The sequence below is a fragment of the Phocoena phocoena genome, chromosome 15, assembly GCF_963924675.1.
Source record: "Phocoena phocoena chromosome 15, mPhoPho1.1, whole genome shotgun sequence".
Taxonomy (NCBI): domain Eukaryota; kingdom Metazoa; phylum Chordata; class Mammalia; order Artiodactyla; family Phocoenidae; genus Phocoena; species Phocoena phocoena.
In genome coordinates this window covers 51,457,050-51,472,270 of record NC_089233.1, presented here as the reverse complement: position 1 = coordinate 51,472,270, position 15,221 = coordinate 51,457,050, and the positions used below count along the sequence as shown (strand labels likewise).

Genomic DNA, 15,221 nt, shown 5'->3' with positions numbered 1-15,221 from the left:
AGGTATGGAAAGAAACCATTTTCCAAAGGAACCACCATTTGATTTGTAAATCAACTACAACAACTTAAGATTCATGACCAATGCTATGTCCCATCTAATATTTTATTATTAAAGCAGTTAATCATCAATTAATTCAGTTGCTTTTTTAACAACTTATAATTTAAGATATCTGCAATAATGTGTCATAAGAGAAAGTGTCCTAACTGTTACAGATATCTCTTCTACTTTATAATGGTATTTGTTTATCTTTGGGTTTCCAAATTACCAAACATAGTGCAAGTAGTGGGTACTCAGTTAATGCTTATGGTCTAAATTAATTTGTCTTTTTTTTTTTAATGCTTTTATAATCATTGGCTCACTTGGCCTAACCAGATATCCCCTGAGCTATTATCCCAGTTTCTGAGGTGAGGAACACTAAAATCTGTACAAGGTCATAAAAAATAAATAGTGAATCCTGGACTGAAATGCATTCATTTCTTTCCTCATTTAACTACTAAAGGGAGAGAGGGAAAGAGAATATATAAATGTTCCATTACCTATATCTCATTGCTTTCTAATTTTTACAGTGCTACAGGAAAATAAGTGTTTATTAACAATTGCTAACATGACAAATCATTAGGCATATATAATTTTTACAAATTCCACTGTCAACTGATAATAATTGCCTTTGTATCAATCACAATTTTGCCTCAGTGCTTCTATATATATTCAGTTATATAAAGTTATTGAGAAATGTTTGGATGAAATATCAAAATACAGAGATAAAAATAAAGATGTAAAAATATAGTATTGATTTAAACATTACTTCATAATTTGAACTGCTATTAATCTCATTATTGATATAGGAACAGGTTTGAAAAAATAATTGTATAAACACTTTGTGGCAAGCATAATGTCAGAATATTATTATACTTAAAACAGCACTCTATACATTTCAGGAATGTGAGCTAGAGATCTTAGGTGTTAGCTTGTTATTTGGTCACTGAATAAAGATTTTTTAATGGAAATCAACATATGGTATATTTTAGAGTCAAAGTATTATATAAGGAAAAATGAAAATGATCCCTATGAAGTTAAATAATGTGATTTTTCTACTTTAATTTTACTGACGATGTGACATTGAGGAAGGTCATTTAATTTCTCTGAGCCTCAATTCTGGGGTATGTACAACCACAATAAGTATATCTTCCCTTGCCTACCTTCTAAGGTTGTAGGGAGGATCAAAGTTGACAATGAACATGAAAATACTTTGCAATTTGCCCCTTATTATGACATTGTTTTATGACATTATATTGTTGATTTTTCATGTAATGAAATTGCCGCTAAGAAATAAAATATTTGGACATCACTACAATTGATTAGGACAGTATGCCTATTGCTGAAAGTGCTGTATTCAGATTTATGGAGCAAAAAATTTAAAAATCAAGCAAGTTATTAAAAAGTGTAAATATAGGAATTAGCCCCGTAGTATTTGTTTTTTCTGTCCCACTAGATGCTGTAGAGTATTATATGTGTGCATGCGTGTGTGTGTGTGTGTGTGTGTGTGTGTGTGTAACTAGGACTGTCCTAAAAATGCTACATAACCTTCACAAACTTTGGGTTCACTTACATTCCTCTTAGCAGAGTAGTCACAATATAATGAGCGAGGGTAGGTGACCCCAGAGTTCAAAGTCCTCATGCAATCAGAGAACAGAACTCACAAAAAACAAGCCCAAATAGACATACTGCATTGACTAACGGCCTCACTTGAGGAGGCATCAGTTTAACTTTAAACCCTGAGCTCGTGAGAGCAGGGGAGAGAAGGCGATGTCTCCAAATGCAGGAAGCTGTTGCCATAGCATTTTCCTTCCCTATTCCTGCCTACGCCTCCCCCCCCAAAGCAGCAACAATTTGTGCTCCACCGTTTTCCTTCAGGAGCTAGAAGCATTTTCAGAAGCCAGGACTCCAGTGGTGTGATGTCTTCACCACCTAATCACTGTACTGGTAGGGATATTGAATAAGTCGGAGGGTGCTATTAAGTTTCTCAGGATAGACTCATCTTTGCGGATGCAATTGCAGCGCAGGAAACAGACTCAGGGAGAATTTTAGCCTTCCCAAATTTCATTGGAGCTCTGCACAAGCCCAGCCACAATCACTCCAGCAATACAACCGAATTCTTTCAGCACTCGCAGCCGTGGACAGCTCCCTCGCCACGCGGTCCTTTCCTCTGCAGTGAGCACGTTAGCGTTCACCCTGCCCGGGTCGGCGCGGTACTCCATCTACACCAAGTCCGCCAGTGCGTACGGAACGCGCGCTCCCTCCCTCCTCCCTCTCGGTGCCCCCGCCCCTCGCTCACTCAGGCTCACTCCAGCGGCGACTTTGAGGGATTCCCTCTCGGGCGGCCTCTGCAGCAGCACCACTGGCCTTATTCGCTGCTCCGCGAGGATGGATCTCCGAGGAAGAGCCGTTCTCGGCATGAATAGACTTCGAGTTCTTCTGATGCTCTTCCGTGAGTAGCGTTTCGGCAACCGCCAGAGCAGGGTGCACTCTTTGCAGAGAATAGAACTGGCACAGTAAAGCCATTAGCTTAAGGTCAAAACGTGGCCCTAATGTTTGGCGGGTTTGTTCTTTTTTGGGGGGAGGAGGGGAGGACCTTCCCATCAGTGGCAGGGAATTCCCCAGAGAGCCACACACTTGTACGCCAATCCCAGACACGATGCTGCACAGGCCTGCTTCGTGGGCTCAGAGCACTGGCGAGAAAGCTTTGGTTTAAAAGCCTAAGATGAAGAAAAACGCCAGTCGGATTACAAATTAATAAGGCTTTAAATGTTTTTTAATTTTATTTTTATTATAAATTAACAGCAACGAAGTCGAATTTGTTGGTGCTAGGTCAGCGAAACGGCTCTCAGAGAGCCCTGCAGCCGGCAAGGAACTTGGGCAGCCCAAAGCCCGCAGACCTCCTTGTCTCTCCAGCCCTGTGCCCGAGACGCGTGGGCTCGCTGAGCCCCTAACCGATAGGATTTTTTGTTTGTTTTCTGCAGATACAATGGCTCGAATCATGGCAGAACAAGAAGTGGAGAATCTCTCAGGCCTCTCCACTAACCCTGAAAAAGATATATTTGTGGTGCGGGAAAATGGGACGACGTGTCTCATGGCAGAGTTTGCAGCCAAATTTATTGTCCCTTATGATGTGTGGGCCAGCAATTATGTAGATGTAAGGCACTTTTTCCCTCGCAGCTTGCTCCTAGGGCTCCAGGGACGAAGGGCACCTTCCCTCAAGACCCTGTGAAGACCTGGGTCGCCCGCCTTCCCCCCCTGCACCCTGCAGGCTGTTCCCAAATGCTGCATGGGGGTTCCCGCTTGTCATGCCTTCTGCTCGCCCCGCCTGCTTTGAAAGTAAATCCCTCTCTCTGCTTCCCTAACGGCCGGGTCTGCACGCAGAGCATCTAACCGCATGTTCCTGGACCTGGGAGCGCGCGCGCAAAGGAGTGCCCAGGCGTGCGACCCGGAGTTTGGACGCGCTGCCCTTTACAGCCCCCACTGGGGCTCGCGCGCTGAGGGGGTGCGGGGCGTCTGTGTTCCCAGCTAATCACGGAACAGGCTGATATCTCACTGACCCGGGGAGCTGAGGTGAAGGGCCACTGTGGCCACAACGAGTCGGAGCTGCAGGTGTTCTGGGTGGATCGCGCGTACGCGCTCAAAATGCTGTTTGTAAAGGTAACTGCTAGTGGGGCGCTCAGAGGGGTTGCACACTCCGGGTGGGTGTGGGTAGGGGCCGCCCCTCCGTTTCCCCACCCAGATCTGCTCTGGGGGTTAACGCGCGCCTGCCCCGCTCGGCAGGAAAGTCACAACACGTCCAAGGGACCGGAGGCGACGTGGAGGCTGAGCAAGGTCCAGTTTGTCTATGACTCCTTGGAGAAGACCCATTTTAAAGACGCGGTCAGTGGTGAGTAGAGACCAGCAGGGCTCGGAAAGGAGCCCGGGCAAGCGCAGACACTGCAGGGATCTCAGTCTTGGAGGCCAAATTCCTCAGGGTCAGGGCCTGGCACTCCCAGGCCAAGTTAGCCCTGGGCTTGCTCTCCAAGGTGGAGGAAGCAAGCGGGAGCGCGGGTGGGTCCTCTGGCCTTCAGGCCTTGTAGATGCGCAAGAAACCCAGGGCCTGAGGCCCAGCCTGTCACCCATCACCTGATCCTGGATGAGATGTCTCTTGAGGGACTGTCTTCCTGTGGCTGCTTCAGGATGGCTTTCTTATGATTTGTCCTTTAAAGAAGCACGGAGAAGGACAAAGCTGTATTTTTATTTTCTTCTGCACCCCCGTTTTTATTCTTATGCGCTAAAACTTCAAGGGGGACAGTATGACTTTCATTTTGGGTCAGAATCTGATGGCCTTCAGATCTTTTGGAGCATTGCTCAGGCCTCACCGCAATCTTCAGTCATCCACTGCGGCCACCCCAGAGTGGATTCTGAACCATGTCCTTATTCATTAGCTTTTCATGCCCATCACTACAACAACTACCCAGATCCTCCAAAAATATTGTGGCAAGGGATATCTAGGCTCCAAATAACAATGCTGGGATCTGCAGGCACCATCAAAGACCACATTTAAATTTATGTATTTATTTTGTAAATTGTCTGATCTACTCACAATGAAGCCTTTCATCACCTGGGCACCTGAGTTGGGAAACGATTTTTATTGAACATGTATAAGAATACATATGTCATCTTTTCCATTTCACCCCTGATCATCACAGTAAAAAGGGCAATTTTGTCTCTTCATCAAAATTCATATTCAAACGTTTCACACAGTTAAATTAGACCAAAAAAAGGAAAAAAAAATCCAGAAAAGGAGGAAAAGGGGTGAGGCAGGCTTCCAAAGAATATGTACGCATACAAGGGCACCTGCTCAGAGTACTAGCAGCAGCCATGCTTTGATGAAGAAGATATTTTATTTTCTGCGGGCCAGTGCAAGGTGTAGGATACCAAGTCACTGTTCGTTGTGGATCTTTGGAATCTCTGTTGTGAGGTCTTATATAGTAAAAAAGGTTGGGGTTTTAGGTATCACTTTATTCTTCCAAAAGGAAATTCCAAATTAATATTTAAGAAATCCATGCTCATGAAAGAATGGGTGCATTCACACTTGCATAGCCCCAGCCAGGCAAGGCAACAGGGCATGTCAGCAGAGGATCGGGGGGGGGGTCTGGGCTAAGAGGCAAAGGTCAACTATCTGGATCACCATAATGAGAGTTCTGCCAGCCCTATAGGGGCCTAACCATTGCTCTGGACCTTCCCTGCAGCCGGGAAGCACACAGCCAACTCGCATCATCTCTCTGCCTTGGTCACCCCAGCTGGAAAGTCCTATGAATGTCAAGCTCAGCAGACCATTTCCCTAGCCTCCAGTGATCCGCAGAAGACAGTCACCATGATCCTGTCTGCAGTCCACATCCAGCCCTTTGACATCATCTCTGATTTTGTCTTCAGTGAAGGTAGGTCGGTGGGGAAGCAGGAGGAGAGGGAGAGGAAGGAAGCAAAGGCCGACCTCAAGATGGATGTGGAAGGCAACCTGCCAGGGTACCAGGCTGTTACCACGTGGACTTTCTCTAGGATATCATGGCGCTGCCTCCCTCTATAATATTTTTCAAAGACTAAAGGCAACAAACTGAATTGTATCAACTTCAATGGCTTTCTCTTTCATCTTCCCTCTATCTCTTCCTCCTTCACTTCCTTCTTTTCCTCACTCTTTCTCTCCCTCCCTTCTTTGTCTCTGTTTTCTTCCTTCCTCCCTCCCTTCCTTTTTTCCCTTACTTTTTCAACTTTCCCTTCCTCCCCTCCTTTGCCAGAAAAAGGAAAGTGGATAGGGAGAAAGATAAGAAAGTCAGCTGAAAAAAATATATAATTTTGATGCAAGTTTCCCAAGGAAAAGGCAGCTAAAAATCCCAAACAGCTATTGAGAGAGCCATGGATTAGAGAAGTGCCTTTGCTTGTGTAGGCCTCAGTTTCACCATGGTCTCTAAACACTTCCAGCCCTAGGTTCTACCACTGTGAGTCTAAGTTTTTGTGTGACCAGAATGCAATAGAGGTGTGTGTGTGTATGTGTGTGTGTGTGTGTGTGTGTGTGTGTGTGTGTGTGTGTGTGTACAGGTTACAGAGAGAGATTCATGGAGACCTGCCTCTGTCCAGCTCTCACCTTTGTGTGGAGGGACATCCATGAGGTTCCAAGGAGGCAAGGTCCCTGATCTGCTCCCTCTGGGGCATGCAAGAAGGCTTCTTCGCAGTCTATGCGAGCCCTGGAAGGGGATCAGGCAGGATCCAGCTGGAGCAGGTTCAGGGTGTCCATATCTTCCTGGTTCTCTGCATCCCAGAAGAAGGGCAGGAGAGAAGCTCACATTCTGCAATTTGTCCAAATCTAGCAACAATTTACTCTGGGCAAGTGGAGTAAGTGAATTCTTCCATTCATTTTTTTTCTCTCTCTCTCTCTATTGCCTGGAGGAGGTTGTTAAAAGCAGTTTGATATTCTCATTCATTCCTTGTGGCTAAGAAATGGGGAGAGATTCTGACTGCTTTATTGATGCCTACCTTTGGGCTGGCGGTCCCCAGGTGAATACAACCATTTGAATGTGTAGGATATTAGGGAATGCCCACCTGGGTCACACACAAATCATTAAATCAGTCCCAAGGAGTCCAGCTTTCATTAAATGCCCCGCCCATTCAAAGTATATGGAATAGAATCCCTCCCCCCATGATTTACTCAGAAGGCATTTAGGAATTCCTAAGTTAAACTGTCCTAAAGAGAAAGGCCTCCTTCTTATTCATCTTTATATTTTTAACACCAAATACAGTGCTTGGCACATTGCAGATGCCCTGTTAACTTTGGCTGACTTGATATTCCGAAGCTGTCGGCTCAATTAATAGAGACTTGCAAATGCTTCAAAGCCAGGCAAATCAGAATTTAATAGATTTAGTACAGCAGTGCCATGCCTACGTGTTATGGCTCTTACCTGTATGGGCTATTCCATCTTAATGTGTTTTCTACAAAATTGAAATTAAACTAAACGCCAACATCTTAATACTAAAAAATACTGTTGATTATGAAAGTATTTATAAAATGTGAGTGTCTTTCTTAAACTGAAAATATTAAATGTAATTAAAAGTAAGTGGACTTATGATTACGGATGGCCCAGAATTCATTTTGAAAATATTGGATCACATAGTCCCCAGGGTCCCTACCACAGATACTTCTGAGTTTGTATAGGTGCTTTCAGTAGTCTCTAGTTACTCTTTGTGTTTCTCTGGTCAATGGTTTTTAGACACTTCTTCATTTCTTGGTACTACTGGTGCTATAATTGCTGCTTTTACTAGTTCCTTATCACAATCTCACCCTAACCCTCTCTGGGTTATTTCTAAGTTGCTGCTTATAGTCATTTATGAATGGAGAAATCAGATCTCATAGATGTTGGAATTGTGTACAAAATAAGAGTAAATGAGTACTGAATAAGGACCAGAGCTGTTTTCCTAAAAATCAGTGATATTCTTGGCATAGATTTAATGATGTTTTTGCATAAAAAGCAGTTCTTATCCACTTCCAGGGCTTAAATAGATAGATTTAGACAGTTTGTAAGCATGTAGAACTTCCTAAATGCAGATATATTAAGCACAAGCAAATTGCACTTGTCTCACCCAGGCTTTTCTGGGGAATAATTAGGGTGTTGCCTCCTGTATGGTGCCCTGGGGCTCAAGCCTTGACACTCCTGGGAGAAGGCAAGCCTTATTCAGGATCTCTCACTGAATCAATGTGCCTTTGTGTGGCAGGGCTCCTTTTGTTCCTGGTTCCTTCTGTCTGTACCTCTCAGCACCTGTCCCCAGTGTGTTTTGTAAGAGATCATTTTATTTGATTTGGTGGAATCTGAAAGATTCCTTTTGGAGTGCCTTTTCGGGACCTGGCACTTGGACCCCACTCCCCAGAATAGAAAGAGGCTCTGATGTGTTGCTAATGCCTGTGTGGGTGAGTGAAGCCTGCCTGCATTGCGGTGGGGAGGGCACCTGGTCATATGTCTGACGCCCACTGCAGGGCTGTGTACATGCGTTCTGTCATGTGCAAGCAGGACCTGCAGCATAAGGGCTTCCAATGAAGAGCCTATTCCCTGTGTAAGGGGGTCATGCCTGGCAGTCTGCAGTCTCCCACCTGCCTCCTTCATAGATTCTGAGAAAAGCAAGAAAGGGTCAGTGAAATGGGTTAGTGGGCACTCATAGAGGCTGAGAGCAGCCCAGATGGGGATGACATCTTTATCACACAAATCCCTTTAGACCGTTGAGCTTGGCTACTATGCTGATCCCCAATGAAAGTAGCCCAGAGGCTCCAGATCACTGTGCACAGCTCTGGTGATCTTGTTAACATGCCAAGTCAAGTCTGGTTCCGTAGGTCTGGGGGCGGGGCCCAAGAGGCTCCATTTCTAGCAAGCTCCTTGCTGATACTGCTGGCCATGGCAAACTGTCGGTAGGGGGATTTGAGGGATTTTGAGCTGATCAAGGAATATGATATGACCATGAGAGGCAGAAACACACAAGCTTCATTGGGTGGCACTTGGACAGGTTGTGTAAGGAAAGCCCCTCACAGCATGGGACCGTCCAGAAGAAGGCTTACAGCACCCTGGGGACCACTATCCCAAAGGAAAGGAGGATAAGGGATGTCCTGGCAGGGAGAGGGGTGTCAGGAGGGGGCTTATGGATCTAGGTGATGTCACTTAGCAGCACGGGGAGGAGTCTTTGGGTCAGAGAGCTCGGGGGGCAGCAGAAGCTTAGGGCCTTATCTATCCTATCAGTGGGTAACAGCTGTTGGGTGAGATTTGTATGCAAAGCAGACAGGCCCTAAATGGCTAAACGTGTCTGTTTGGGCTGTTTTGTTTTTTTTTTTTTTTTTAATAATTGGATGTGGATCTCAGCCTGCAGTGAAAATATAAACCACCAAGGGGCCAATCCATGGAGGCCAGCTTATTTCTATAACAGGTACACTTGGTGTGGCAACTCTCAGCCTGCAGTTCAAGGCAGCCCATGTGTCTCAGCTGGTGTTGGGTAACTTGTCCTTCCACAATTCATTCCTGGTAGTGAGTCCCTTTGAGGCCCCAGGAGAACTCTGACTGTGCTAGCATGGAGGATGCATCACTGGGAGGGAACAGATCAGCCTGAGTATTTTAATGGCTTGAATTAAAGGTGACTCTCACGCATAAAGACAGAAGAAACGTAATAGAACACGAAGGTGCCTCTGTGCCCCTTTGTTAAACACTCAGGTTTAATGGGCATTTAAGTCGCCACATATAGACGGGGCCCATCTTAATTCTCAAGGGGGGAAACAAACAAATAAAGAGACCTGTGAAGAAGGTACTGAGATCCCTGTTTACAGTGGAGAAGCTGAGGCTTAGGGGTAAAGCTACTGGCCAAGACTGCGCTCCTTGTGGCTGCCAGGGCTGGGACAGGAACCTGTCTTTGGGTATCAGATCCTGTGCTCTTAGCCTCTCCAAGCCTCAGCTGCTGCAGCTGAGCAACTGTGCCAGACCTGTGAATGCAGGGGGCCATCTTCAGAAAGGTTGTCGCGTGCTCTGGATTCATGAGCTTATCATTGTTTCTAACAGTGTGTTTGGGAGATACCACCTGATCTGTATTTTACCCAGATCTATAGGACAAATGATCTGTGTTTTAGTGGAAATGAATGTACATCACCCCCAACTGAGCGCCCTAAGATTGACTGCCATGCTGCAAACCGGGGCATGGTGTACGGATGCTGATCCAGAGTGCTGTGTACACCTGTGGTTTGCATGGCACCTCTCAGCCAAGAAACATGCCACCTGAGTAGTTGCTCCTTCTCAGAGCCTCCTGGGGAAGCATCCAGAGGGATTCAATCCTGTTATTAACACCACAGAGAACTGTGTCGAGGGCTGGAATACAGAGGCCTAGCGCAGGGCCACATAGCCAGCCAGTCGTAGCATTCTGTGTTCTTGCTACTGCTCTGGAGCCTAGTGTTTTAGGTTGGGTTCCCCAAGAAGCACATCCTCTATAAGTATGTAAGGGCAAGTAGTTTATTTGGGTGGTTCTAGAAGGCACTGCTAGTGGAGTGGGGAAGTGAGGTGGGAAGGCAAGGAAGCTAGTACAGGTGCATAAGAGAGCAGGTTACCACTGTGGGCACCGGGGCTCACACTGCTGGAACTTCTGGGAAAGAGTATGGTACCCACCTGAGTTACCCTCCAACTCCCATCTGCCACTGATGGCTACTGGGGTGGGGAAGGGGGGCGTTGACTCTCCAGGATGTCTAACCTGCCTTGTAGTCAAAGCCTATTGGAATGGGTGGGAATGGTGTATACCAAGGTCATAGGACCCTGTTGGTGTCTGTACACCTGTACACCCAGTACTGGGATATAGGAACTTTCCCTGCCCTGGTGGAGCTTACAGGCTAGTGGGAAAGAGTTTATACAGCTCTTCCTTGTGCACAGGGATGTTCCTGACACACACTGGCATCAATCAGTAATTGTGTTCTTATTTACTGTTGTGCTTACATCTTGGTGAGAGTATCTGCTTGTCTCCAGCCAAAGATCTCCAAAGCCCACTCATCTTAACATCTTCTCAGTACACAAAATACATTTTGCTGAGGTTACAGGAGTCCCGAGCCAGTCCAGAGAAGATATGGAAAGAGGGGCAAACCCCTCCCTCCAGTTGCCCTATCAGACAGCAGAGGGAAGCACGGCCAGCAAAAGACTTGCCCACCTTCTCCAACAAGAAAAGTCTGTGGCGCTAGCAGAGCTGGAGAAAGCAATCAGCTTGCCTCCTGGTCCGTGGCCCATCTCAATGCTGTTCATTTGGAGCTGCTTTTCATTAAGAGCTTTTACAGTTTGTTTGCCTCAGGGAGTAAATACAACTTTAAAATGCTGTGGTCATCAAACAAAACAAAATAAAACACACATCTGGAAAAGAGAACCTAAGATGATTCAGGGTTGAATTGGGCACTCCAGGTTTGTGGTTGAGGGGACTTGAACTGGCAGCTGGCAGTTACACCATTTTGTCTGATCTGTCTTCATCTGGTTCTTTGCAATGACTGGGATGGTTGTTGCTTTTTCCAATCATGGGCCATCCACCCTGGGCCTCTCTTTTGTGTTCTCTAGAACTGTAAGTCCAGCCAGGGCAGAGGTGTGAGGGACCCCAAGACCTGTGGAGATGAACAGGGAGTCAGGGGTCTCTGAGCACCCAAAGCCAGACGCTGAGCTGGGCTAAGCCAAGGGATGCTCTTCTCCCAGACAGAGATCGAGGCCAGCTGTCCTTGCTCTATAATCTGTGGGTTGTATAATCAGTTCATCGCACAGGATCACAATCCTGGAGTGCATAGTGTTTGTGTATAGAATTCAAGGGGTCTGTAAATTTCAATAGGAAACATTTACATCTTTATTTTCTTTAATTTCTAATTAATGTTTAACATTTCCTTCAATTATAAATAAAGGTAACAACCCACAGTAGTATTAATCATACCTATGACTTTGTCACCAATATAAATAATAGTCTTGTTCTTCCCACATGTTTGCGCAGATCTTGCAAAGTAACAGTTATGCTTCTCCCTACTTTGCAATCACAGCCAGTATACCTGTGTACTAATAAATATATATATAACTGTCCCTCATATTATTTTAAAATATTTTAATAGATGAACTTCAGTGTAGTTTGTTTTCTTTGTAATCTTCTGTGTTTTATTTTTATGCAATCATAAGTATTCTGAGAAGGGGTATAGTTTCATCACACTGACACTAAAAAGATTATAACCTCTGCTTTAGTGGGTCATGACCAGCACTGTTTTATTTTATTTTATTTTTTTTTAAACATCTTTATTGGGGTATAATTGCTTTACAATGGTGTGTTAGTTTCTGCTCTACAACAAAGTGAATCAGCTATACATATACATATGTTCCCATATGTCTTCCCTCTTGTGTCTCCCTCCCTCCCACTCTCCCCATCCCACCCCTCCAGGCTGTCACAAAGCACCGAGCTAATATCCCTGTGCCTTGCGGCTGCTTCCCCCTAGCTATCTACCTTACTAAGCACTGTTTTAAATGAAAGAGAATAGTACAGAGGATAAATTATTAGAGGCACAAATTAAGGAAAACCATTGTTTTATAACACTTTGGTTTTAGTTATGTATGTATACGTATGTTCTGGGTTGTAATGTAAAATACTGTTTTTCCTGGGGGTCAAAGGCAGAGTTTGAAGACAGTGGCTTAAGCCTGAGAGGGGAATGCGTGGTTTTTTTTTTTATGGGCTCACAATCTCTCACCTAAAACCCTTGGGGCTAGATGTTTCTCAGAATTCAGAATAATTTTGGACTTTAGGAAGATAATGCTACAGTGCATTGTCCATATATTATATAAGACCCAGAAGACTCAGGGAAGCTCCTGTAATCAAACAGGTTAATGAATCTGTTTCCTGCAGTGACACACATGAATCTTCATGCTAAGGAGGAGAAATGAGAATCAGAGCAGCCAGCTTTTGCTGCCACATGAGCGATACAAAGTACTTGCGGTTTCTAGAGCTTTGTGGATTTTGGAATGGTGGGTAAGGGAAAGAGAACTCAGGAATTCCCCTTTCTTTGACCACTTAATGAATGGGGATGGGTGGGGAAGGGGATTCAGTATTTTTCATGATAATTTTTGACATCCCCTTATTTTCCCATAATTACTTTTGACTTCTTGTCCATAGTTTAATACTCCCTTTATATTCTTCTCCAGTGATGTGTTTAATTCAGGTTTTATCCTAAGGCAACAAAACAATTTTTAAAGAAATAAACTCCACAATGGGAGAGGCCACAACAGTGAGAGGCCCACGTACCACAAAATTAAAAAAAAAAAAGAAAGAAACTATAATAATATTTTGACCATAATTTTTTTGCCAAAATACACCATGCTTTTCTCCTCTATCTTCTTTAAAGGATGGTGTATTAGATGATTTTTCCCATAACTATACCAAATTTATTATCCATTTAAAGCTAATACTTTTGGCACCACAATTCTGAAACCAGTTCTGATGTGTGTGGTGTAAATCCATCAAACTCTACACTTTCTTTTTTAAATGGTGGTATAATTTACATATATCAAAATGCACAAATCTGAAGTGTTAACTCAGTATGTTTTTACCTATACTTGCAGTCATATAACCCTCACCTAAATCAACATTCAGAACATTTCCATCACACCTGAAGTTCTCTTGTGTCCTGTTCTGCAAGACACACTGTTCCCTACTTCTCTGACTTTAATCACCATAGACTTAGTTTTGCCTGCCCTTGAACTTCATATAAATGGAGTTATACAACATGTACTCTTTTGTGTCTGACAGTTTTCACTCAACATAATATTTTTGAGATGTACCCATTTTGTTACGTGGAGCCATAGTTCATGCCTTTGTATTGTTGATTAATATTCCATTGTATGAATATACCACAGTTTATTTATCCATTCTACTCTGATGGACATTTTGGTTGTTTCTGGTTTTAAGCTATTAAAAATAAAGCTCCTATGAACATTTATGTTCAAGTCTTTTTGTGTCCATATGTTTTCATTGTTCTTGGGTAAATTCCTAGGAGTGGAATGCTGGGTTATAAGGTGGGTGTATATTTATCCTTACCTTACTACAAAGTGATTGTACCATTTCCCACCAATGGTGGACAAGAGCTCCAATTGCTCTGTATCATTGACAGCACCTGGTAATTTCAGAGTTTCTAAAAGGTGTATTTTGTCTGCGATTCTATGTACATTATACACCAGTAAAAAGTTAAAAAAATTAAATAAACAATAAAAATGATGGTGGTTGTGCCTAATGCCCAAACTCTGAAAATTTGCATAAATCATTTGGAAGCTTTATTGACATTGGCCTGGAATCCAATAACCTGAATATTGCCCTATTTAACTGATGCATTTTTATTTTACACTATGCAGAAATTTTAAGGAATTGGGCCTTAAGTTTGGTTGGGAAGTATTGTTTCTGAAAAAGAAAATATCTCTGAAGTTTCCTTGAGAAATCTTCTCACCTCTATCTGCCTTTTAGTTTTCTTGAGCAGACTTATGATTCAGAATATTTTGGCAGGAGCTCATTGCTTTTCTTCTTCTTTCCCATTTCAGAGCATAAATGCCCAGTGGATGAGCGGGAGCAGTTGGAGGAAACCTTGCCCCTGATTTTGGGGCTCATCTTGGGCCTCGTCATTGTGGTAACGCTGGTGATTTACCATCTCCACCACAAAATGACTGCCAACCAGGTCCAGATCCCTAGGGACCGATCCCAATATAAGCACATGGGCTAGAAACTATTAGGCAGACAGACCCCAGCCCCCCTCCACTGGCTGGATCAGGTAGAAAAACAAAAGCACTTTCCACCTGTACATGGGATATACCAACATAGCTCCAATCAAACAGACGTGGGTATTCAAGGCTTGCTTGGCCTGCATCCATGCTTAAATCGCAGGATGGGGGGATTCTTTCGGATTCATGGGGTGAAGGACAGTTGCTGGGGAGTGGAAGGAAGGGGTCAGCCAGCTTTTATACTCATCGTGGCTTGGCTTTGACTCTCCAAGCAGCAACTCATAAAACTCGGAAAGGTATCTGACTCTGAAGTTTAGGGATTGAAACCACACTTCGTTTGGAAAGACACCCCTTCAGGTTCAAGAGGAATATTGGAGGCTTTGCTCCCTTGAACACAGATGGCTTACCCTATACCATTGTCAACGTACACAAAATACAGCCTCATGCTCCCTGCAGCAAGACCCCTGAAAGTGACCCATGCTTCTGGCTGGCGTTCTGCATGTCTAGTGATTGTCTTGGGAATGTTTCACTGCTACCTGCACCCAGTGAATTCACAGCACAAGAACCTGTTTAATGTAACTATGCAGAGTTGTTCGGACTTCATAGTGTGTCAGGTCCAAGTAAGGGGACCTGAAGAATCAATCCATGTGAGTTTGTTTTTCAAAATGAATTAAAACACACTACTGTCTAACATTTGAATGCTTTCTTGAAATAAGAAAACAGACTAAAATGGTTTCTGGGGCACCCAGAGGAGAGAGGGGAATGATGAAGACGGGATTTCATTTCTGCAAGAGGAAAAGCAAAGAAAGAGCAAGGAAACAATGGGGGAGGGGGAGGGAGTTGGCTTTTCCAGGTGAAAACACGTGGATTTATTTTGGCAAATATAAGTAGTTTTAATAATGGCACCTCTTGAACGATTGGTCTAAT

General features: G+C 44.1%; 1 protein-coding gene across 2 annotated transcripts; it reads left to right on the top strand.

The window, feature by feature from the left end:
* The first annotated feature begins 2,407 nt into the window (after window positions 1–2,407).
* Window positions 2,408–14,985, top strand: LAMP5 (lysosomal associated membrane protein family member 5). Of its 2 annotated transcripts, XM_065892874.1 has the most exons (6): window positions 2,408–2,488; window positions 3,021–3,193; window positions 3,565–3,696; window positions 3,820–3,925; window positions 5,274–5,462; window positions 14,118–14,985. In XM_065892874.1, the coding sequence occupies exons 1-6, from the start codon at window positions 2,425–2,427 to the stop codon at window positions 14,294–14,296; spliced, it is 843 nt and encodes a 280-aa protein (XP_065748946.1). In that variant the 5' UTR covers window positions 2,408–2,424; the 3' UTR covers window positions 14,297–14,985. The 2 variants fall into 2 exon arrangements, with proteins under 2 accessions (XP_065748946.1, XP_065748947.1); XM_065892875.1 differs by lacking the exon at window positions 3,565–3,696 and having other exon boundaries at window positions 2,425–2,488; window positions 14,118–14,296.
* The last annotated feature ends 236 nt before the right edge of the window (window positions 14,986–15,221 follow it).

What these genes read in the sequence shown, in the direction of transcription:
- LAMP5 (XM_065892874.1), top strand. Translation starts at nt 2,425, where the DNA reads ATGGATCTCCGAGGAAGAGCCGTTCTCGGCATGAATAGACTTCGAGTT. An exon ending in AGTTCTTCTGATGCTCTTCC is followed by an intron (nt 2,489 to 3,020) that starts GTGAGTAGCGTT and finishes TGTTTTCTGCAG; the next exon opens with ATACAATGGCTCGAATCATG. An exon ending in TCAAAATGCTGTTTGTAAAG is followed by an intron (nt 3,697 to 3,819) that starts GTAACTGCTAGT and finishes CCCGCTCGGCAG; the next exon opens with GAAAGTCACAACACGTCCAA.